The sequence below is a fragment of the Suncus etruscus genome, chromosome X (assembly GCF_024139225.1).
Source record: "Suncus etruscus isolate mSunEtr1 chromosome X, mSunEtr1.pri.cur, whole genome shotgun sequence".
NCBI lineage: Eukaryota > Metazoa > Chordata > Mammalia > Eulipotyphla > Soricidae > Suncus > Suncus etruscus.
The window spans coordinates 96,507,923-96,533,979 of record NC_064868.1 but is presented as its reverse complement, the minus strand read 5'-3'; the positions used below and the strand labels follow the sequence as shown (position 1 = coordinate 96,533,979).

General features: G+C 36.3%; 2 protein-coding genes across 3 annotated transcripts in view; one reads left to right on the top strand and one right to left on the bottom strand.

Annotated features, from left to right (window-relative positions):
• The window catches only part of VAMP7 (vesicle associated membrane protein 7), a 1,102,798-nt gene that overhangs the window by 428,371 nt on the left and 648,370 nt on the right, over window positions 1-26,057 (bottom strand). The window lies entirely within an intron of this gene.
• Window positions 1-26,057, top strand: part of RNF128 (ring finger protein 128) — a 197,720-nt gene that overhangs the window by 129,801 nt on the left and 41,862 nt on the right. For both annotated transcript variants that reach the window (XM_049766677.1, XM_049766676.1), the window contains exon 2: window positions 17,727-17,974. In XM_049766677.1, coding sequence (XP_049622634.1) covers window positions 17,727-17,974 — 248 coding nt within the window. The remainder of the gene's footprint in view (window positions 1-17,726; window positions 17,975-26,057) is intronic.

Below are 26,057 nucleotides of genomic sequence, written 5' to 3'. Positions count from 1 at the left end.
TATTTTTGTACTTTTGTTTCTATATCATTGATTTCTATTTTAGTTTCTGTATTTGTATCTGTGTTTATTTGTGGTTGGTTTTTCAGATAGTAAAATACGCCTTTAGGTTGGTGATTTGATTTTTTTTCTTTTCTTTTTTTTTCTTTTTTTTCGGTTTTTGGGCCACACCCAGTAACGCTCAGGGGTTACTCCTGGCTATGTGCTCAGAAGTTGCTCCTGGCTTGGGGGACCATATGGGACACCGGGGGATCGAACCGCGGTCCGTCCAAGGCTAGCAGGCAAGGCAGGCACCTTACCTTTAGCGCCACCGCCCGGCCCCTTTTTCTTTTCTTATGTAGGCCTGTATTGCTATGAGTTTTCCCTAATTACTGCATTTACACTGCCCCATAGATTTTGTTAACTTTTTCTTCATTAGTATTATCCTCAAGGAATATCTTTATTTCTTCCTTTATTTTATATTTGATCCATGTTGTTCAATTTTCAAATGTTAGAGTTTCTCCACATCTTTTTACACTCTAGTTCTGTGTTCTGATAGGATGCTTATTATGATTATTATATTTGTGAATTTTTGTAAGTTAGACTTATGTCCTAAAATGATGTCCATCCTAAAGAATGTTGTATGTGCATTTGGCAAGATTATATATTCACCTTTTTGTGTATATAAGGCTCTGTATAAATCCATCTTCTAGTTTATCACATAGGGCTTTAACATCCTTACTGATGTTCTGTCTAGTGGATCTATCTAGTGACAAGAACGGCATGTTGAATTTTTAATTACCCTCACATTCTCAAGATTTGTGAGTGTCTTACATATTTTGCTGATTCCAAAATTTGGTGAGTATATGTTGATTAGAGTTTGTAGTTCCTGGTTTATTATTCCCTTGCTCAATATGTAGTATCCATTCCTGTCTCTAATTTACTTTCTTGAGGTTGAAATCTGGTAGGATACAAGTATGGCTGTCCCAGCATTATTTTTACCCCAGTGGCGTGTATAATTCTTTTCCAGTTTTACTATGAGCTTATGTTTATCCTGAGATTTTAAGTGTGTTTCCTGTAAACAGCTAAAAGTTCAGATTTGTTTCTTGATACAACTCTGTGCTTTTCGAGGAAGAATTTACTCCATTGACATTCAAGGAAACTACTGACAGAAATGAATGTAATATCATTGTATTGTATAGGGTTATCGCTGTTACAATTGTTTATTCAGTTTATTTGAATGACCTTTTAGTAGTTCACTTAGAATTGGTTTGGTTATAGCAAATGTTGCAAGTTCTTTTGTCTGTGAATCTTTGTATTTCTATCTTCCATATAACTGAGAGTTTTGCTGTATAATGAATGCTAGGGTGAAAATGTCTTTCATTCAGTAATTTGAATATGACATTCCATTATTGTCTGAACAATTTTTATGGGAGATCTGATGTGATTTTTATGTTCTTTCCTTTATATTTATATTCTCCCACATTAATTTAAGAAGTCCATCTCTTTGCTTTTTTGCCATTTTGATAACTGCATGTGTTGGTGTTGTTCTGTTAGAGTCTATTTTGTTTGGTACTATTTTGGCAGTTGCCTCTTTGCAGAGATTGGGGAAGTTTGGTTTTAATATATTTCCCACTATTTGTTCTTCCCCTTTATTTTCCCTTTATAGTATTTCTATAAATCAGATATTACTTCCTTGCCTTTGTTTGTTAATACCTTATATTTTCTTCCATCCTTTTGTCTCTCCTTTCTTTTGATTTTGATTTTTTTCTATTTAATTATTTAAAGAAAATGCATCACATACTTGACATAGTTGATAAGAATACATTTCTTTCCAGATATGTGAAAGCAAAGTTACTGAGAAAAGTAGAAAAAAATAAAATGGAAGAGGAAAAAAAATAAAATAATAGAATAGCAAGTACATTTGTGAAAATTATTGTATATTCAATGAAACCATTAATATAATGGCAGAAGTTTAGTAAGCTTTTTTTGTTAGCTGTCCATTGTGTTAAATTGGGGTGTTCCTTAAAATATAACAGCATCAAACAAATGTAGCTGTCCAGAAACTCATAGCACTGTTACTGATACAACTTTTAGGTGTATGTACTCAGCTGTCAGTCTTCATGGCAGGTACATGCAGGGGGGTGGGTGCCCACACTCGCTCTAAAAAGCCCTGGTGATATCAACCCCCAAATGAGCATATATGAAGTGTATTCAGATCCTTGTCTCAGAAACAAATTTTAGAGGTTCAAAAAATGAGGTAGGGACATTGGGGAAATAATGATTATGGGTAATAGAGGCAGCAAGCATGGCTTTGGCAGTATGGTGGCTTGACCTGTCGTTTCCTCTCAAGATGGTCAGATTTCTGCTTCATTGGCTAGTGTAGCCATAATCTTTTACACCTTGGTTTACATCGCATTTGAGAAAAGAGTGTCTCTATGGAGCTGGCTTTGTATGATGAACATGGCAACTCTGCTTGTGAGTATGGTTACAGCTACCAGGCTTCCCAGAATAAGGTTCCTGCACTCACTCCAATAAGTCCTGGTATCATCATCCCCAAAACTTGTGTACCTAAAGTGTGGTCAAATCAGTGTCCCCAAGGAAATTGTAGAGGGTCACAGATGGGACAAGGTCAACGGGGAAATTGTGATTCTGGGTGATGGAAGCAGCAAGTGTTGTTTCAGCAGGGTGGAGTCTTGGACAACCCTCTCCTCTTGAGATGACCAGTTTCTGCGGCATTATCTGGTGTAGTCATAATCTTTAATAGCTCAGTTCACATCTTCTTTAAGTAAAGAGTGAGCCTGTGGAGCTGGCCTGATTCAGATATCTCTTTTCTTTTTTGACCTCTTTATTGATTCTGGCTTGTAATATGTCTTCAAGATTGTCTTTTTAGTTTTCCCCATTTGTGAATCTGTTACTGTCTGATGTTTCTTTTTTAGTTCCTTCAATTCTGTTTGCATGGATTCTATCATATTCTGAAATTGTTCTTCTTTGACTTGGTTGAATTGCTTATCTATTGATTGTTTAATTTCTCTAGCTAGTGCTCCTTGATTTCTGTTGCTAAGACATTGATTTTAGGTCTTCATTGAACAGGCTTAGGCATTTTGATGGGCTTGGAAATTTGCCTAGATTTCTCTTGCTATCTATAACTGCAGTTAACTCTGTAGTTTTCCCACTGTGCTTTACATTTTGTGGGTTGGAATAATGGAGTTTAAGATTCCTCATTACACAAGAAAATGACCTATTGAATTGATTATACAAAATTTGACTACAAATTTATTTGCGTTTCAGGTTATTTTCCTAACCATGCAGGGTTAGTTTAATGCAAATAAATGCCAACTAGTTACTTGATTTGGTCTGTTGAGATTTAAGACTGTATACTCTCTGTAAGAAAGAAGTGTTAGGGCCCGCTACTTGGAAATAGAAGATACAAGTTGGAATGCCATCTTTGCAGATGTGCTAGTGTCTGCATAGTTTAGGAATAAGAGTCAGATGGAAGTAAGGGCAACTTTCTGGACCTAGAGCTGGGAAACGGGAGGGGTGCAGATCGTGTTGGGTGGCTGGAGCATAGAAATTAAGATACAGCAGTACAGGTCCCTTCCCCAGGATGACACACATGGGATGAGGTGGGGAAGACAGATGTCAAAATGGATGACTTTCTGGTCCTAGGGCTGAGAAAGGGGAGCAGTGCAGTTGTGTTGGTTGTTTGGGGCACAGAGATCCAGCTCTAGAATAAAGGTTAGCTAACAACTTTTATAATTGGCTTAATGATTAGACCTCAATTTCAGGAACCAAAAGGTATATAAAGGGCTCATAACCATGTGTGAAATAAAAAATTTAGAGATAATCACATCCTAAAATCAGATTTTTTTGTAATCAGTATTCCTACAATTGTAGTTTGTTTTCCAGTTAATGATCAATTAGTGATAATTTCAGCATTTTCCTTTATTGTAGATTACTTTTTTTAATAAAAAAATAAAATTAACATTGTGGTTGGAAATCACATGAGGTCATAAGAAAGAGACACATTTTCATGCCAGACTTGATTACAAATCTCATAATCTTCACATTACCTTTGCTCTTTCATAATTGCAGCTGATTCCACTAGTACCTACATTACTGGGTTTCTGTCATTATAGTTGTTGATATTAGATTGCTTGGTTGGGTTTTAGTGCATGCTATTTTGTTCTCCACTCAAATATCAGTCGATTTTGGTTATCTATATATTTATTGGTTTGTTTATTTATTGGTGTCAGAAATTGAGCCCAGAAGGAAGGCATGGAAGGCAAGCTCTAATATTAAGCCATATCCAAGATCCCAGTTACCAGTTCACCACAGTTATACACATTATACAAAAGAAATTGAGTTTTTTTATTATAGGAATAGACCTACTATTCCATTGTTTGGTCAGAGGAGAGTATTTTGTTTGATTTTGACTTGGGAAATAAATTTAGCAGTGCTTGAAGGACCATGCATTGCCAATGAATAAACGTAGGGATCACACACACACACACACACACACACACACAACATGCATTCTAGCTATTTGAGCCAGCTGGGAATATTTTTATATTAATATCATGATAATATAGATATACAATTCATTTTACTAAGTTCATATTCTTCTTAGCAGTGAATAGTTAATGTAGGAGATGCAAGATACCTTAAAGAAAGATACTATATTTGCAGCTCTTTCAGTACCATCAAAGACTACTAATTTTTCTAAAATGTATGGTTTCTAAAATGGACAATGCATGAGGGGGGCACAGTAACTAGCACAGTGGATCAGGCATTTGCCTTGCACATGACCAACCCCAGTTCGATTTGTTGGCAACCTATCTGGTCCCCTGAATCTGTCAGGAGTAGTCTGTCAGAGCAGAACCAATAGTCACCCCTGAGCACACCTGGGTGCTCCAAAACAAAACAAACAAAATGTTTAATACGTGAAATGGAAGGTGATGTCCGTCCTATACAACTGCTTCATAAGAAGGATAATATAATGACATATTCATGATCAGATGTATATTATGATTTTGTTTTGGTTTTGATTTTTGGATTTTGGCCACAACTGGTGGCGCTCAGGGGTTAATCCTGGTTCTTTTTTTAATTTTTATTTTGACCATATTGACTTACACTCAGAAATTACTCCTGCTAGGCTCGGTATCATATGGGATTCCTGGTTCTGTCCCACATCAGTCATGTGCAAGGCAAACACCCTACCACTATGCTATCGCTCAGTTCCCATGCTTTGTTGTTTTTTATTGGAGCCAAAGATTTCATCAAATCCAAGACCTCATAGATGTGAAACATATGAAAAATGTTCTCATATATGTGAAATGTGTTCTGATATATATAAAATCAGCACCATTTTTAACCAGTGGAGCTGATATTTTCCATAGGTGGTTGTTTTTTATCTTCTAGCTTATTTTATTCAATATAGAGTATATCACTTATTTGTGGTATATAGAATAACTGGACAAAGAACCTTAATGTAGTAAAGGGGAGATGCACCTTTGATCTCAAAATATAGTGAGCAGAAAGACAAAAGGAACAAAATTGAGGGGAGGGAGATGAGAAGATGAGAAAGGGAAGTAATTGTGAAACAAGAGTTCAGGCCTCAGTTATAGTGGTGATATGAGATATATGAATTATACATATATATGTCCAGAGCACAGATTCAACACTGAAAATATGACATCTAAACTACATCCACTGAATTTTTTTTAATTTTTATTTTGGCCATATTGGCTTACATATCTTTTACAGTAGTATTTTAGGTACATATTAACATTGAATCAGGCGAATACCCATCACCAAATTTGTCCTTCCCACACCCCCGTTCCCTTCCTGCAACCCATATCCCCCACCATCACCCACCCCGGGCTGCTAGTGTAAGTGGGCCCCTCTGTGTCTAGCTTACTATTAGTGATCATATAACTGTTTTGTCCTGGTACCCTCCCTTGTTTCCCCCTCTATTTGAGAAGCAGAGCTAGATAGTTCGAGGTATGTGATTTTGTTTGAAGGAAAGAAAAGCAATAGAATGGGGTAAAAATATCAAATAGGCTGAAAATGGGCAGAGTCCTTCTAGAGGCTTTCAACCTCAGTTTGAGAGAGTACATGAAAAAGGTAATTGAAACACTGCCACAATACAGAAAGAAATATCAAATTAAATATCCAGTGAGCACTACAGCAATAAAGACAAGCACCACACAATAGTCTCGGTCCTGAAATCACACTATGCCGGAGTGCAAAAAGAAAGAGAAAGATAAAATAAAATAAAATAAAATTGGAGACATCAACTTCAATATCTACACCAAAATAAAGAAGTCAAAAAAATCAATCAGTAAATATATATGCATCCACTGAATTTTTAATTGTGTTTCTCAAGGTTGCAAGCAGGAGAAGGAGGAAGCTTAAGAACACTGGTCAAAAGACGTTGACACTGGTATTGGGACTGGTGTTGGAATATTCTATGCCTAAAACTCAAAAATTGATAAATCCACATATCATGATCTTTAAATTTAAAAAATATAAATAGTTTTTGTTTGGTAATATTTTGAACAGAAAACTAGAAAAGTTAATAACTTATACATAAATATATATGTATTTTGGCATAGACTTTTAAAGATAAATTGAACTATTCAAGGAAACAGCAATACAATAATATACCATGTTTTTCACTCTGTAAGACACACCTGGCCATAAGATGCACATAGTTTTTAGATGATGAAAACAAGAAAAAAAATATTCTAAAGAAAATTGTGCATTTTGAGCCGCTGTCAGAAGACAGCTGCTGGGAACAACCAGCCTGTGAGGAACGAAGTATATTTAAATTACGCCAGTTGCAGCCATGATCAAATAGTCTTAAACAAAAGCTCTCTATATTTGATGGTGAAAATGTGTTAACATGATTGCTTGTACTATGTGGTATGTCTGCGCAATAAAGGGGTTTAGCACTGTGGATGTCAAGTGGTTAGTATATGCTCTTCTCCCCAGCACTCAGGCTTCAATTCCAGGTGGTATTCACTCTATAAGAAGCACAGAAATTTTACCCATCTTTTTTGGGGGGATGCATCTCATGGTGTGAAAAATATGTTAGTGTGGAAAGCATTTGTTTTTTCTGGGCCTAAAATACATCTTCAAAGAAGATTGTTCTCATTGGCATTGAAAAAATGCTTTGAGTCTCTCTAGGAGTTAAATAGCACCATTTACCATTATAAGGGGGAAATGTTTTAATTATCCCTTTGAAACAAGTGACATTCTTTGCAATTCCTACATCTTGTATAGTATGAGAAAGGCTTTTGACTTTGTGTGTATTTTAAATATTCATTTTGCTATCTAATCTGCCATACACCAGGAAATCAGAGCAAGAATACAAAGTAGGTTCTTAACATTACCACATTTATGTTAAATGGCTAACTTTATATATGTAGAGTGTTCTTTGTGATGCTTTGAAAAGGTCATTTACAAACTCACTAATTTTGAGAAGTTTAGAATAAATGAATCATAACAGCCTTGATTTCAATATTTTAAGAATATACAATTAAGGTAGAAAAGTATTAATTACAAATTTGCACAGTCATAAAAGGGTTGCTTTTGTTTTCTGTTAAAGGAAATTTGACTTTTCTTTTTAGTCTCTGGATTTATCGTATTTTCAGTGTATCAAATAGCAAAACATTTTATTTGGAACTATATACAAGATATTTTTTTCAAAGTTGGTTGGATTAGTAAAATAAATAAACAGAGTAACATTGATACAAGTCCAGAAATGTATGCAATTTATATTTAATGTTTTGGGCTGGTTTGAGTGCTTCAAGGAATTAAATGAGGGCAAGCCACATAAAGTCAAGTGGCTTTCACACAGTGCTTTCTCTCCAGCCCCTCTACTTAAGTATTTTTATTAATATCTTTATTTAAGAACCATAGTTAGAAATGTTTGTAGTTGGGTTTCAGTCATAAAAAGTACTCTTCGCATCTCCCACCTTGAAAATATGTCATGTGGAACTAACTTAGACCCCAGGTGATTAGACATCGACCGTCCAGCCTGGAACCCTGGATCCCAGGCATAGAAACAACACAGTTCTTCACAGGAACCAAATTCCATCTGGGACATCCTTAATACTGCTCAGACACCAACAAGTCCAGCTCTAATATGATATCCTGACGATGAGGAAATTGGGAACAACTTGACATAAGATCAGGTTATCCTACCTCACCAGCTAATGATAAGGAAAAATCAGAAGACTTGTCACCCTTTGGTCTGTGCAAAAGCCAAGATCGCGATCTACAGATGACTGGCTGATAGAACCATGACCAGGCAGTATGTATCCTGGGACCAATAAAAAAGCCCTAGTCTAGGATTTGATCTACGACCTGCACAGCAACCATGATCTCTAATTTCAAAGGTCTGACTGAGACCACCAACCACAGAAGACGGATTATAATGACACTGAGGGAACAGAACTTCAAGAACCACAAAGAAAGACTTCATCATAAGTTCCATCCTGACCTGTGCAGAGACTGAGATCTCTAGATACAGAGACCTGATTTTATCACCCAGGACAGAGCAGAAGTCTTCCATACACCACAAAAACACCAACGGAAGAGTAAATGAACTAAAAAGGAGTCTATAGTTAACCCCATGACAATATACTCCAAGGGTGGAGAAACCCAGTATCTCTTAGGCCAAGAGAATTCCTTTTCGAATGACCCCAATGTTTACTGGGTCTATGCAGGAGGAAAAAAAAAGAAACTAAACAAAAAGCACAAAATAATCTTTAATTTATCTATCTAGTTTTTGTCAATTTCTTTGATTTGGTGTGGATATTGAACTTGTCTCCATTTTTATTTATTTATTTATTTATTTTTCTTTCTTCTTTTCTCTTCTTCCGTATTGTGCTCTGTCATGTTTTTTATTTCAAGACCATGGCTATTATGTGGTGCCTATCTTTATTGCTATAGTGCTCACTGAATATTTTATTTTATACTTCTTTTTATACTGTTGTGGTGTTTCACCTTCTTTTTCCCCCTTCGTCTCTCAAACCATAGATGAGAGCCTCTAGAAGGACTCTGCCCATTTTCGGCGTATTTGATTTTTACCCCATTTTATTACTTTTCTCTTCTTCAAACAAAACCACATAGCTTGGGCCCGGAGAGATAGCACAGCGGTGTTTGCCTTGCAAGCAGCCGATCCAGGACCAAAGGTGGTTGGTTCGAATCCCGGTGTCCCATATGGTCCCCCGTGCCTGCCAGGAGCTATTTCTGAGCAAACAGCCAGGAGTAACCCCTGAGCACAGCCGGGAGTGGCCCAAAAACCAAAAAAAAAAAAAACCCACATAGCTTGAACGATCTAGTCCCGTCTCCCAATTAGAGGGGGTTATAATGGAGGTACCATGACCAAACAGTTGTAAGATCACTAAATAGTAAGCTAGGCACAGAGGGGACCACTCATTCTAGCAGCCCCAGGGGTGAGGGTGGAGGATATGGGAAGCAGGACGGGAACAGAGATGGAGGGAGGACAATTCCATGATGGGAATTCCCGATTCAATATTAATATCTACCTAAAATATTACTGTGAATGATATGTAAGCCACTATGATTAAAATAAAAATTATATTAAAAAATGTACCAGGGCAACCTTCCCACCATCAACAATCCCCCATCTTCCTCCTCTCCCAACCTCTACCTGTCTTCAAGACAAGGCATTCTATTTTTATCACTCACTAACATTGTCATGATAGCTGTTGGTATAGTTCTTTCTCTAACTGCGCTCACCAGTCTTTGTGGTAAGCTTTATATAATGGGCTGGTCCTTTCAAACCTCATCTCTATTTTCTTTGGGCATTATTACAATACCGACTTTTATTTTTCTTAAATACCTAGATGAGTGAGACTATTCTATCTATTCTATTCTTCTATTCCATTCCATTCCATTCCATTCTATTCTATTATTATCTCTCTCCTTTGACTCATTTTACTCAGCAAAATACTTTCTGTGTCCATCCATGTATAGGAAAATTTCATGACTTTATTGTTCCTGACAACAACATAGTATTCCATTGTGTATATGTACCACAGTTTTTTTAGCCACTCATCTATTGTTGGGCATCTGGGTTATTTCCAGTTTCTAGCTATTGTAAATAGAGTTGCAATGAGCATTGGAATGCATATGGCATTTTTATATTGTGTTTTTGTGTTCCTAGGGTATATCCCTAAGAGTGGTATTGCTAGGTCATATGGGAGCTCAATTTCTAGGGGGTTTTTTTGAGGAATATCCATATTGTTTTCCAGAAAAACTGGACTGGACAGCATTCCTACCAGCAGTGAATGTGAGTTCATTTCTTCCCACATCCCACCAACTCTGATTGTTCTTGTTCTTTGATGTGTGCCAATCTCTGTGGCATAAGATGATACTTCACTGTTGTTTTGCTTTGCATCTCCATAATGATTAGTGACGTGAAGCATTTTTTCATGTGTCTTTTGGCCATCTGTATTTGGCAATACTCCCCAAAGCATTGAACAGATTTATTGCAATTCCTCTAAGGATAGCCATGACATCCTTCAAAGAAATGGATCAAATGCTCCTGAAATTCATTTGTAACAATAAATGCTCTCAAATTGCTAAAACAAGCAATAGGTAAAAAGAAGATGGGAAGCATCACTTTTTCCAACTTTAAATTGTATTACAAAGCAATAGTCATTTAAAACATCATGGTATTTCAATAAAGATAGACCCTCAGATCAATGGAATAGACTTGAGAATTCAGAAAATGTTCCCCAGCATACAATCAATCAATCTTTGATAAAGGGGCAAAAACTCAAAATGGAGCAAGGAAAGCCTCTTTCACAAGTATTATTGGTCAAGCACATGCAAAAAAGCGAACTCAGAACTCCATCTAACACCATGCACAAAGGTCAAATTCAAATAGATTGAAGGCCTTGATATTAGACCCAGAACCGTAAGTTACATAGAATAACATGTAGATAAAATACTCCATGACATTGAGACTAAAGGCATCTTCAAAGGGGAAACACCACTGACCAGACAAGTGGAAGCAGAGATAAACAAATGGGGCCACATTAAACTGAGAAGAAGCTTCTGCATCTCAAAGGAAACAATAACTAGGATACAGATGTCACCCACAGAATGGGAGAAGGTATTCACCCAAAACCCATCAGACAATGAGATAACATCTAAGATATACAGGCACTGACAGAACTTAACAAGAAAAAAAACATCTAACATCACAAAATTGAGAAGACATGAACAAACACTTCTACTTAAGTATACGCTTTAATATCCATTGGTATGGGTGAGTCAGGTGGTTCTATAGGTTGCACCCATTTTTTAGTTTTATCAACTCCCCATCAATACAGTTATAGGAAGAGTAGTCAAACTAAGATTTAGCACAAATTAAAAATTAAGGCTTTCTTGTGACTCTCAGAACCAGTTGTTAGGGCTCTCTTCCATCTATGTGCTTATTTAATTTGTATCTTTTTAGTCAAATCACAGCTTTTTGTTTCATTGAATGCAGAACTAATGCTAGTAAAGTTACAGACACAGGCCAGTGTGATATTGCAGCAGTTAGTGTGCAAGCCTTTCATGTGGCTAACCCAGATTCAATCTCCAACATCACATATAGTTCCCTGAGTACTGCTAGGAGTGATTTCTGAGTGCAGAGCCAGGAATAATTCCTGAGCATTGCAAAATTTAGCCCAAAGCAAACAAAAGACACTGAAGCAAACTGGCCACTTCCACTTTTAGTTTATAGTTTAGGTAATGGGGTTGGTAATGATGTACAATGGTACTGCATACTCGTTCCACAAAACTGGCCATCACACTCTCCTCAAACCCAATGTCACCACTAGTACAATATTCTGTCCATCCCACATTCTTTAAATGTTTATTGATTGACTGTTATGGTTTTGTTATATACTATTACCTTTCTTAGCACTGTCCATATATTCTAAACCCTCTATTCAGTTCCTATGTTACTTCTTGTCAGCTTTTTTGACACTCCCTCATCTTTCCCTTAACCTGACACTCTCAGGTTTCTGTTTTGGTATCAGAAGTTGTGTTCAAGGGTTATTTCTGGCTTTGCTTAGTAATGACTACCGGCGGTGCTTAGAGGAACATTTGGGATGCCAGGGATTGAACATGTATTGGGCACATGCTAGACTAGCGCCCTACACAAAGTGCTATTTCTCTGGCCCTGATTTATTATTGAATGATACTACTATATCATTGATTTATTTCTCTATATACCACAGATTGGTGAACTCATACAGTAATTATCCTTATGCGTCTGACCAAATCATTCAGCATGATAACCTCCAGTTCATCCAGATTCCTATCAACTGCATGAATTTGTTTTTATTTTCTGAGTGGTTTTTGAGCTGACAATTCTATGGGACTGATCCCTGTCTCAGTGCATGTGGTACCATGTATTGTTGGGAGATTCAACCTGGGTCTCTTGCATTTAAATCATGTGCTCTAATCTATTGGACTCTTTCAATGTGAATTTTGTATTTATCCTAACAAGTTTAAAGTTATCTTTAAACTGTTGATGGGAAAATAAAAACATGTTAATGTAGTATTCTAGTTTATATACAAATATTTTCTTGCAACCTCAACTACACAAAGTATAGCCAAGATTCAGGAAATAAATAGAAATGTCACTGAACAACCAGCATAAATATCAAAGGATACTTTGCCCTGAAGACTTCAAAGCTCTCTCTAAGTCTGTGTAACTTGTTCTTTAAATCTGAGTTTTATTGCACTTTGTAGAGTTAACAGTAGACTAAAAGTATATAATTAGAAAGGTAATAAAATGCTTCTAGAAGCAGCAAGTTAAAGTGAGAATCTCACTGCTGGGAATATGGCTCAGTGGTAAAGCATTTGTCTTGCATGTGTGAAGTCTTCAGTTCTTGGTGCTACCAACAAAAAAATGTGGGGGAGTGGTGTAAGATCCTCTCTCTTTCCAAAGAAAATTTCCCAAAATGGGAACCTGAAAATAAATCATATAATAACATCTCTAACATTCTTCCTGACTCCAAAATGTATGACTTTATTGGGAAAAACTCTAATGCAAAGTTACTACTATATTAAATAATGACTTAGATGATACAGGGCCAGAAAGTTAGTACAGTGAGTATAATGCTTGTATTGCACACAGGTGATTCTGGTTCAAATCTTGGCACTGCATATGATTCACAGAACATTTCCAGGGGTGACCTCTGAGCACAGAGATAAATGTAAGTCCGGATCATTGCCAGGAATGATCCCTGAGCACAAAGCCAGGCATAAGCCCTTAGCATCATCAGGTGTGCCTCTGAAACAAACAACAACAAAAAGATAAGTCATAATGAATTGTAATATCTGTAATTAATCCTAGTCAATATATGCTAGTTTAAAAACAGGGGATATAATTAATATATGCTAGTTAAGAAAACACATGCCTTTTATGTGATTGACTCATATTAGATGCCTGGAAACATACTGCAATTGAACATTGCTGGTTGCTGCCCTGGAGGCCTCTGAACATCATGTGACTCTGGAAGCCCCAGAGCATTACAGGGGTGGCTGGGTCTCTGGCGCTGCAATGAATGAGCAACAACACTGAATTCTCAGGCCTTCACACTGAAACATTGGCCCACTTAGCCAGGAATCACTGTCAAGTACTCTCAGAAAATCATTAAGTACTCTCAAAATTACTCTCAAAAGTTAGTGCAAAAGTACTATCAAAAGCTGATAGTGCAGCTTGCACAAGGTGGTCCCAAGTTTGATACCAAAAGTCACTAATAGTCTCCCTAGCACTTCCAGAAGTATTCCCTCAATATTGCCAGGTGTGACCCAAAATGAAAAAAAAAAAAAGAATACACCATTAACACTAAACAAAATGAAGCAGGATCTGGCATTAACACAAAGGGCTAGATTGCATGCATTCCAGATATATAGAGCCCTGATTTGGACATCTGAAACTGCATGATGTTGTCCCAAGCATTGAGCCAAATAATGCCAAGATTGGTAACCTGGGCCCCTTAGCACTAGTTGATTGGCCTCTACCCCAAAGGAAATACAGCAGCGTAGATAATATCTATAATGTTTAGTTAAAATTGTTAAAATTAAATATTTGTGTAGAACTTGGCAATTTTATTTATGTGGAAGGCCTAATTCCCTGACAATATCAGATAAAAGAAAGTATTACTATAGTTAATTAAAAGACAGTTGCTACCTTTAAAGGTTGCTAAATTAGAGGAGGGAATGTTGTTTGCCAACTGAAATGCCAAAATAATAAGTTCAATGAAAGGTTAAGAATCAGGTAACAAGATGTTTACATTCTATGAGGAACTTTGGAAAATAATAAAATGAGCAACATTTGAACTGGAATTTTTGTGAGACATAGATAATTAGAGGGCCAATATCTGAGCAGGCATGTGGAACATACTAGAATAATAGACCAAAATGGAGAGTCAAGCATACATGATAATAGCCATTCCCCTGTGACTGGATCTTTTTGTTTTTGTTTTTTTTTTCTTTTTGAAAGGGTTTTAGGTCACATTATTCTCAGGGGCTATTTCTGGCTGTTTGATTAAGCCCTGCCACTACTACAAGAGACATATGTTTTGCAGGGAGTTTGGATCCAAGAGAATGAGATGCAAGACAAGTTCTTTACCCCCTTGCTATAGTTTTTTCTGGTTCACGTGGCTGGATTTTAATGTTTATGATATGTAGTATAGTAGACAAATATAAAAGGGGCAAACAGGAGGCCAGCACAATAGTACAGTGGGTAGGGCGCTTGCCTTGCACCTGCTGACCCAGGTAGGATCTCTGGCATCCCACATGGTTCCCCAAGCACCACCAAGAATGATACCAGAACCAGTGCAGAACCAGAAGTAACCCCTGGGCATTACTGGATGTGGCCCAAAGCTAAAAAGAGGCAACTAGGAGTAGATCATATATGTGTTGAAAGCTAGGCTAGGGAGTCAGACTTTAATGTGAGTAATAAAGACGTACTAAGACTTTTGAGCAAGGAACAGGCATGGTTTAGAAAAATTTTTGCAAAAGTCAACCACGAAGGTATAATTATATGACACATTAAAGGGGAAAATGAGACTGTAACCAGTTAGGTTACTGATGTATTTAAGAGCAAGACAGCAATGTTGAGTGAGAGAAGTAGAATGCCTGTCTCAAATACAAGCAGGAGGAAGGGGAGGAGGGAAATGGGGACCATTGGTGGTGAGAATGTTGCATTGATGAAGGGGGTGTTCTTTTTTATGACTGAAACCCAACTACAATCATGTTTGTAATCGCAGTGTTTAAATAAAGATATTATAAAAATAATAAAAATAGAAATAAAATAAGAGCAAGACAGCAGTACTGGAAAGGATGTAATAGTGAGAAATGTTGAGAAACATATCTACAGAATGACTTGATTAGCAGTGAGGATTATAATGTGCTTCTGAGATTATCAACCAGGTTGCCAGAATGATAGTGGTCTGATTAACTAATTAGGAACAGTGGAGACATTTTTAAATCATTATGAGAGTATGGAATGGGAAAAGAGGCAAGAGATAATAATACTTAGAAATGTTTTTAAAGTATTACAAAGATAATAGATAATTGGATGATAGTGCTATTAACTTGAACTCTATGAATTGAAGCATAGATTGTAGCATAGCAATGTTCCTTACACGTAGACAATATACACTCTTTGTTATCCTTGTTTTTAACTTTTTTGTCTGGATCTTAGAGAAATAGTTCAGAAAGTAAGTAAATTGCTTTTCATGCAGCTGTGGTGGTGGCTGCTGCAATTCTAATTTAAGTTCCTGGCACCACATATGGTCCCTCACCTAAGTACTGCTAGAGATAACTCCTGGTAACATTCAGGTATGAGTTAAACTTCCCCTTTCCCAATTTTAATATTTTTAAAAAATATTGTGAATCAGTTTTTTTTTATTTTGGGGCCACACCCAGCAGCGGTCAGGGGTTACTCCTAACTCTGCACTCAGAAATTGCTCCTGGCAGGCACTGGGGACCATATGGGATGCCTGAAAATGAACCCAGGTTCATCCTGGGTCAGCCACATAAAAGGCAAAAACCCTACCGATGTGCTATCTCTCTGGCTCCATACTGTGAATCAATTTCTTTATGACGTCAATGAACTGCATATTTCTGAGCATACATTGATACCACCTACCTCATAGTTTCTGAAAGCCTGAAAAATTGTTTCTATTAGTCAACAAACCTCAAAGTATCAGTCTGTAATCTTTTATAACTCTTCAAATTACTAATATTTCTAAACAGGATATATAGAATTAGCTGTCATTTAAAAGGTTTACATATTGTAATATTAAAATATGTACAAATTTATACACTTAACCAAAACTTCATAGTCCAGAATTCTCCTGACAGAAGTTGAGAAAAGACTATTGATGCCTGAGCTTTTAGTACCAAGGCTAGAAATTTAAGTATCCCTCCCCCAAAAAGATATTAGCTAGTGATTATAGATGAAAATATGTCATTAAGAACTTTCTTTCTCTTCTAAACTATGTTATTACAGTTTTTAAAAAATCAAATGTACTGTAGTAAAAGCCTATGTATGTATTTTAAATGAATAACTTTCTGTAAGAAGGTCTTAATCTTAGAAAGGTTTTGGTTTCTTGAGTAATATATTTTTAAAGGACTACTTAGGCAATAATTCTATGAATATTGCAATTTAAGGTTTGTACTCTTAATTTCATCATTTAAAATGTGTGAATACCAGTTTAATGTTCTTTATTTTTAAATTCTAGTCTAAAGGCTCTTTTAGCGAGTCACATGCACATGTGCTTGTTTTTATTATAGACTAAGAGTTTGATTATTAACCTACTTTAGTACCTTAACCTGGTATCAGTAGGAAGGTTCTCCTATTTGCAGTCTGTTAAAATTCAAATAACTCTTTTCCTTAAGGTTATTGGTCTCATGTCATACAAACTAGAAGGGCTAGAAATCTTGATATGCATTGAAATAATATGTGTAATCTGACATGCTCATAGCACTGTAAGAGATAATATTTGTCCTTTTTTTTTGCCCAATATTTACCTAGTCAGGCACAGAGAGGGAGGTGGTACAGAGTAGTCCTTAGTGATAAGTTTAGTCTGTTTCAAGTTTAATATGTGTCAATAGAATCATAACTTTTAATAAATTTTACCTGTATTCATTGGTATCATTTGTATCTTGATCAAGTCCACGTGAAACCTTAGAGCACCTTGAACAACTTATATAAAGGTTTTTTTGACTATATAAAAATGGCACATTTTTATTCTATCGGTTATAAATTTGAGGTTATGAATATTTTGACCATTACTAACCCCAATATGTAAAGTCACCCGTTTTAGTAGTGAACTCAAAGGACAGTCTGCCAACTTAAAAGTTAAAAAATATGCTATAGAACATTTGTGTCTTTCCCATTTCTTAAATCCCCTAGTGAATAATACCTACTCTATAGTATCTTAGAGAACTGTCTTAGGAAAATCTTCAGGCAAAGCTGCACACAGCACAAGCCAAATACAGCTGAATTATGTTGGAAGTTAACCAGTGGAAGGCTTTTTCTATATGTGATAGCTAGCTTTGTTACTAAAGTGTTAATTCTTTAAGATCAGTAATTAAGTCTGATGTAAGTTTATACCCTTTTATCATTTAAAATATTTATAACTTTTATACTGAATATTTTTTTCCAAACTAAAACTGAATTTTTTTTTCTTTTACAGGTGCTGCAGATATTGTTGCAATTATGATTGGCAATCTGAAAGGCACAAAAATTCTACAGTCTATTCAAAAAGGAATACAAGTAACAATGGTCATCGAAGTAGGGAAAAAACATGGACCTTGGGTAAACCACTACTCAATTTTTTTTGTTTCTGTGTCCTTTTTTATTATCACAGCAGCAACAGTGGGTTATTTTATTTTTTATTCTGCTCGAAGATTGCGGAATGCAAGAGCTCAAAGCAGAAAGCAGGTAGGTGATGGTTCTTTATCCCAATTTTAAACTATTCAAATGTATTATCGGTTTAGGCATTGTGCATTTTGGGGAAAATCCACTTGCCAGACAAAAAATTATGTCTATGCTTTATGAAATCTGGTAACTTTTGTTGGTCTATTTGGAAAGGGACTTTCCAGTAGAGTTGGAAGCCTTAAGAGCCAATGCTAGTGATTCCGGCGTAATGATATGTTGCTCTGGCAGACATTACAGTATGCTGGGAACTACAAGGGATATTCCCCAGATGTACTGGGTGAGTGCAAAAAAATCTAGTACCAGGGATCAAGCTCTTGGGTATGGAAAGAAAATGCTCTATCACTTTGAGTTATCTACCTATCCCAGAAACATGTGTTTTTAAAATATATGAATTGGGTCTAGAGTGGGAGTACAGCAGGTAGGGTGCTTGCCTTGCATATAGCCAATCTATGATTTGCAGCACACCCAGTCACTACAAGGAGTAATATCTGAGTCCAGAGCCAGAGTAATATCTGAACACAATTGAGTGTGGCCCCCAAACAAACAAAAATATGTACAATATTCTCTAAATTTTTTTAGATTTTTGTAATTTTGTAATTTTTCATTTTTATAATTTTGTATCCTGCCCCTTTTAGCTCTTTAAACTCCAAGGAGCACAGACAATATGTAATTTTATATGAGTGTTAATATGTTCCTCAAAATATATTTTTCTAAATTACAACTGCATCTTGTATTTAATATTGAAAGCTTAGAAAGTTCAAGGGAGGGATAGATGGATAGTACAATAGGTGGGACACTTGCATGCAGCTGACCTTGGTTCAATTCCAGAACAACATATGGTCCTTTGAGCCTGCCACAAGTGATGCCTGAGCACAGAGCCAGAAATAAGCCCTGATTACAGGTGAATGTGCACTCCCTAAATAAAGTACAAAGGAAATAATCCTTACTTCCAAATCCCATCTCATAGAAGTTCTGTACTCACCACAAAAATATGTATGTTTAGGTGTGCCAGTAATATGTTTGTTTGCATGTGGTGACAGGACTGGAAAGAAAGAGAAGGCAGGTTAAAGTAATTTACTGGGCTCAACACCAGAGTTGCTTTACCATTTCTGCCATATTTTAAAACCGATACTTAAACAGATACAAGGAATATGAATAACCAAGCAGTAGTACCCTTGCATCCTTGAATGGTCTCTATCAAATACTATGGTAGTGTGAAGCCTATCCTGTCACCTTTAAATTGCTCTTCATTCAACACTAGTATTTTCACTTCTATCTCTCCCTAACTCAACCTCCATACTACTATGCATATGACTATGCTCCCTTCATTTTTTTGCTCCTTTCCATTTGCGATTAAAGCCTAGCCCTGATTCAATCCTACTTCCCAGCTACTCTCAACTTGTCTTTTGAATCGCTGAAGTAGCAAAACAACAATTACATCTATATAGACTGATCACACATTAAATTTATGGCCTAAGCTCAGAGTGAGCCCTTCATGCTGCCTAGCATTGTGCCTCACTATTATGTTCCTCAACCATTTCCCATTCTGTTTTACTGGGTGACTACAATATATGTTCTATTTTCCTTAAATCTCTAAAACCTGAGACCAGGTTTTAAGTAGGGTATTTTCCTTGTTTGTAGAGCCAGATTCTATACCTGTCACCCTATATGGCCTCCAGAGTTTCATCAGGAACTATCCCTAGAACACAGAGCCAAGGATAGACCCTGAGCACTGGTTAGTGGGGCAAAAATCTCTCTAAACCCTCCCAGTTGTGCAATCATCCCTGAGGGGGAGGGTTAAGATGTGAGGAAATAGAGTAATAAAGAGTATATCTCTAAGCTCCCATACATAGAGTCAGCTATCTACACCTAGAGCTGTATCCCTTATCTTCTTTTGTTACGGAGGACACAACAGAAACATTACAGCTTCCATTTTTAAAATGACCTTCTCAACTCTATAATAGAAATCTTAGGATGCTAACTCCTTGTTTTCTCTCACATTCTGTATAACCTCCACCAGAAAAATCCTACTGACTCTACATTCATTCTGTATTCAGAATCTGATTATTTTGTAGTGATTCTATGACTTGTACCTCATTATTTCTTCATTCTTTCTCAGTGCAACAAGAGAATGGTATGCTACTTTCCCACAATGTTCAGTATTTAGTGCTTTCTGGCGATTTCATAGTAGATACAGTAATATATTTTCATATCTCCTGAAATTCCTGCAAAGGCAGCGAAATTCTAGCTATGTCAGATCCATTTTTTTTCCTGTAGTCAAAAAGGAGCCCAGTTTGAGAGCTGGGGAACATTGAATTCTGGAACATATGAAAAATTAAAATCTTATAAGACCTTCATAAAATTAAAGCCAACATATGATAATGGGTGATGATTATCATAGTGCTTAAAGGTAATTGACTTCGGTGCTTCTCCTCATATTCAACTTATCACATTCTGATAGGTTCAGCCTGTTACCTGCGGTGGTCAAAGAATGTTAAAAATACCCATGTTACACTATTTGTTTCACACTTTGTTAATATTTGTCAAATTCTGATATTTTATTTTATGTTGGAAAGAAATTGATATCGGTATCAAGTATTATTGACTATTCAAATGGTATCATCATTTCAGTGAAAGGACTATTTGCCTATATTTTTGTGGGGAGTATATTTCTGTATTCTGAGTGTTATAATAACTCTATTCACATGATATTAACTTGTCCAGCATATATTATATTTTATAAATAACTCCCTGTCATCACATAATATTTAGCAGATATTTTGATTTTATTATTTTTTAATTTTCATAGTTTATTATATATTTTTACAAATTAACTTTTGTAAAAACTATCCATAATAGAAATAATTATATCCATGGAAGTAGCTCAGTAGTAGAATACAGGCTTTACATGTACAAGGCTTATACTACATATACACACACACACACACAACTTCCCATCTTTTTGGAAAGCCTTTTCTTTTCAAAGAGCTTTGTTTGCTACTTAATGAGTGAACTATATGTCTGATTATTCATTGATTAAAGAATTGAATATATAATTCATATTCCTTCTGCTTATAACTAGTTGAATGTATGAATATATCATTTGCATGCTATTTGATTTTTAAAAATATAGAGCATGATATATATATACATGACTATAATTATCACTATTAAAAACACTGTCCTCATATTACTGGTAGATATGGTAATGAAACTGAGTTATGGAAACTTTAGAATACTAGCACTTAGACTGTTCAAACATGTCTTCCTTCCATTTTAGACACAAGCAGTGTCATGTGAGGTAAACATATACATGTAAAAATGTTGATGCCCAGAATTCCCTAGTTTAACGAGCAGATCATCATGACTGCTCACATGCAATATCAGTGTATGATATATGACATTGCACTATTTTAGTAGATGGAAAGCTATTAAACAATATGGAAAAGTGGAGCCGGAATGATAGCACAGCAGTAGGGCATTTGTTTTGTACACTGCTGACCCAGGACGGATCTGGGTTTGATCCCGGGCATCCCATATGGTATCCTGAGCCAGGAGTGATTTCTGAGCGCATAGCCAGGAGTAACTCCTGAGTATCACCAGTATCACCTGGTGTGGCCCCAAAACAAAAAAATATATATGGAAAAGTATCGATGGCATGTCACTGAAAAAAACTATTAAACATAGTATGGCTTGTGTCTCCACTGGAAACAACCTTAACCCAAGACAAGGAAGATTATGTAAAACCTTATGGCATACTCAAACTAAACAGTTTAGGAGTGACCACTAAAGGCTTGAATTTGACATGGAGAATGCAACATGTTTGGCTTCAATGCATCTGTCTTAACTACACTCAACTAATTAATCTCAATGGCTACAAGGAGTGTGGGATTAAACAGTGGCCAGTGAGATAAAAATGATTCTAGGTTAAATAGAAGCTGGGCAAGGAATAATGGAACAAGCTCAGTTCATTTTCAGTAGAGTGTTTCTTCAGAAAAACAAAAATTGGGGCTGGAATGATAGCACAATGGGTAGCACTTTTGCCCAGAACCTACCCGTGTTCAATCCCTGGTATCCCATATGGTCCCCTGACCCTTCCAGTAGTAATTTATGAGTACAGAGCCAGTAGTAACCCCTGAGTACCACTGGGTATGGTCCAAAAACCAGGAAAAAGGAAAGGGAAGGGAAGGTTAGGGAAGGAAAGGGAAAGAGAAAAGAGATAGAGATAAAGAGTTAAAGAAAAAAATCACTTATTCATAAAATCACTTATTCAGTTCAAGCAACTGTGATTGTTTTGTTGTTGGATGCATATCTTGCATGTGCAGAGACTAGAATTTAAATTCAGTATCAAATTGCCTGTTGAGTACCCATAAGATGTATCCCTCAGTACCACCAGACCAAGAAGTCCTACCCTCATTGCTAACATGAGCGTTGAATTAAATGAGTCAGTTGACTGAGCAGCCTCAGGGCTGCTTGAAGCATGCTTAGGAGCTTACTACCTTCCAAAAAGAACTTTAAAAAAGACCTTGACTAAAATCAAGGGAGAATGGATTATAAAGAAAAAGATAACTGTAGATCTAATACATTACTCCTATAGTTCTTGGCCCTCAGACAAATATGAGAATATATATGCTCCTTAAAGTTTCTTCATCTTAAAGAATTATGCATAATAACTAAAATGTGACCATATTTACCGGCTTGCAATGACTGCTGAGTCAAGATGGATAATATACTCCTGGTTTCATTGTCAGTTTCCTAGTGCTTCAGTAGGCCTGGCCAGAAGCAGATGCTAGAAGCATTAGTCCAGTGATCAGCCCCACATATGAGCCTTGGACCCTAAGACTCATTGGCTCTCTAGGCAGAGATATTTTCCTGTAGTTTAAGTCAAAAAGATAACACTCCTGTGTGGTCTCTGATGAGGGAGCTTTAAGTTATATTGATATCTTAAAATGTGTCCTTCATATTAAAACATGACTAAAGATATATGAAATACTTTAAGTTGTATTAGTTTCTCTGTTAGCACATGAAATGAACTTGAAAACTAAGCAGCATCTACTGCATATTAAGAAAGCCATTACATTGACTTTTGTATAAGGGCAGATTAAATAGATTCTTGTCTGAGTAAAACTTGATTTTTTAATAATTTTTATTGAAGCCAATGTGAATTACAAGTCTTTCACAGTTATATTTAAGGTACATAGAATTAGAGCAATTCCCACCACCAATGTTGACCTCCCTCTGCCCCTGTTCCCAGCATGCATCTCCCCTCCCCCCTTAGCCCCTGGACTGCTAGTGTTAACAGCAGTCCCTTTTGTGTATAGCTTGTTGTAGTTTGGGTTTCTTGATTCTTTTGGGTTGGTATTTAGGTCTGACCTTTTTTTTTTATTTCCACTCAATGTTCATGAGACTGCTTGCCCCTGGTACTATCCACTTTTTTTCTCAATTTATGAGGCAGAACAAGATGATTCATGTTCTATGGTTCTGTTGGAAAAAAAAGTGGGGAGGAGCCCCTGTCTAGAAGCTATAAATATAAATTTAAAAGAAGAAAGAAAAAGAAAAAAGGAAGGGGGGCAGGTGTGGTAAGTTTTTTGTTTTGTTTTATTGGGTTTTTTTCCATAGGCGCAGTAGGTATTGGGAAAATTAGAAAGGATATTCCCTTGGCTTAAGAGATACAGGGTGTCTCCACCCTTGAAGCATACTGTCATGAGATCAACTACAGTCTCTGGCCATGTTTATTGTCGAATCCAAGGTCTTTTTATGGTGCCAGGAAACATTCTGCTCAGTTGCATAAAACCTGCCTTTTATTAAGTGCTGATTTTCCTGTTAAGCAGGAGGAAATTCTTATGTTTAATAAAAGTTTCATTTAAAAGATAATATGTATATTTAAAATTGTGAAAAATTAATTTATGTTGTTTATATACTTAACTAGACACATGATTCAGACATTGATTTTGCTCTCAAGAATATAAATGAAGAAAATAATCTTGGTACTATGATTATTTATTTTAGTACTCTTTTCTGTAAACTTTGAACCATTTAGTGAAAAAAAATTTTAAAGTGATGATTTAAGTAAAGAAATGTCTAACTTCCTTTTTGCTTTTGTACATACTTTACTTGTTAAGTTTGACTACATGCCTAGGGTTATCATGTGAGTTCCAGTAAAAAGCTGAACACCTTGCAATAAGAAACCAGACTGACTCAATTGTAATATCATCAAAATAAATATTTTACTTAATTGTATTCAATAATACAAATGAACTCTCTGAGTTTACTATAATCTAAAAGTTCAACATATATTAAAATTTCAATATAATTTAAATTTTATTTAAAATTTTAAATATGAGGGGCCGGCGAGGGTGCTAGAGGTAAGGTGTCTGCCTTGCACGTACTAGCCAAGGGAAGATTGCGAGCATGGTTCGATCCCCCGGCGTCCCATATGGTCCCCCCAAGCCAGGGGCAATTTCTGAGCACTTAGCCAGGAGTAACCCCTGAGCATCAAACAGGTGTGGCCCCCAAAAAAAAACAAAAAAATAAAATTTTAAATATGAAATTTAAATTAAATATTAATTTAAATTTTTCCATTTTTCTTTTTTATTATATTTTTATTTAAACAACTTTATTACATACATGATTGCTTTTGGGTTTCAGTCATGTAAAGAACACCACCCATCACCAGTGTCCCAAATCTCCCTCCTCCCCATCCAACCCCCACCTGTACTCTAGACAGGCTTTCTATTTCCCTCGTACATTCTCATTATTAGGATAGTTCAGAACGTAGTTATTTCTCTAACTAAACTCATCTGTTTGTGGTGAGCTTCATGAGGTGAGCTGGAACTTCCAGCTCTTTTCTCTTTTGTGTCTGAAAGTTATTGCAAGAATGTCTTTCATTTTTCTTAAAACCCATAGATGAGTGAGACCATTCTGCATCTTTTTTTCTCTCTGACTTATTTCACTCAGCATAATAGATTCCATGTACATCCATGTATAGGAAAATTTCATGACTTCATCTCTCCTGACAGCTGCATAATATTCCATTGTGTATATGTACCACAGTTTCTTTAGCTATTCATCTGTTGAAGGGTATCTTGGCTGTTTCCAGAGTCCTGCTATGGTAAATAGTGCTGAAATGAATATAGGTGTAAGAAAGGGATTTTTGTATTGTATTTTTATGTTCCTAGGGTATATTCCTAGGAGTGGTATAGCTGGGTCGTATGGGAGCTCGATTTCCAGCTTTTGGAGGAATCTCCATATTGTTTTCCATAAAGGTTGGACTAGACGGCATTCCCACCAGCAGTGGATAAGAGTTCCTTTCTTTCCACATCCCCACCAACACTGCTTGTTCTCATTCTTTGTGATGTGTGCCAATCTCTGGGGTGTGAGGTGGTACCTCATAGTTGTTTTGATTTGCATCTCCCTGATGATTAATGATGTGGAGCATTTTTTTCATGTGTCTTTTGGCCATATATATTTCTTCTTTGTCAAAGTGTTTGTCCATTTCTTCTCCCCATGTTTGGATGGGATTAGATGTTTTTTCTTGTAAAGTTCTGTCAGTGCCTTGTATATTTTGGATATTAGCCCCTTGTCTGATGGGTATTAGGTGAATAATTTATCCCACTCAGTGGGGGGGATCTTGTATCCTGGGTGCTATTTATTTAAGCAACATGATTATAAACATGTTTGTAGTTGAGTTTCAATCATAAAAAGTATATCCCCCTTCACCAGTGTAACCCTCCCATCTCTCTCCTCCCCTACCCCTTTATTGTATTTGAGACAGGCATTCTTTTTCTCTCATTCACTACCATTATCATGATAGTTGTTGGTGTAGTTATTTATTTAACTGTACTCACAAATCGTTGTGGTAGCTTCATATCCTGGACTATTCCTTTCAAAGCTCATCTCTATTGTCTCTTGGTGTTATTACCATACTGTCTTTGAGATTTTTTAAAATCATACATATGAGTGAAACTGTTCTCTCTCCTTCTGACTCATTTCAATCATCATAATAGTTTCCATGTCCATCTATGTATAGGAAAGTTTCATGACTTCATTTTTTCTGACAGCTGCATAGCATTCCATTGTGTATATA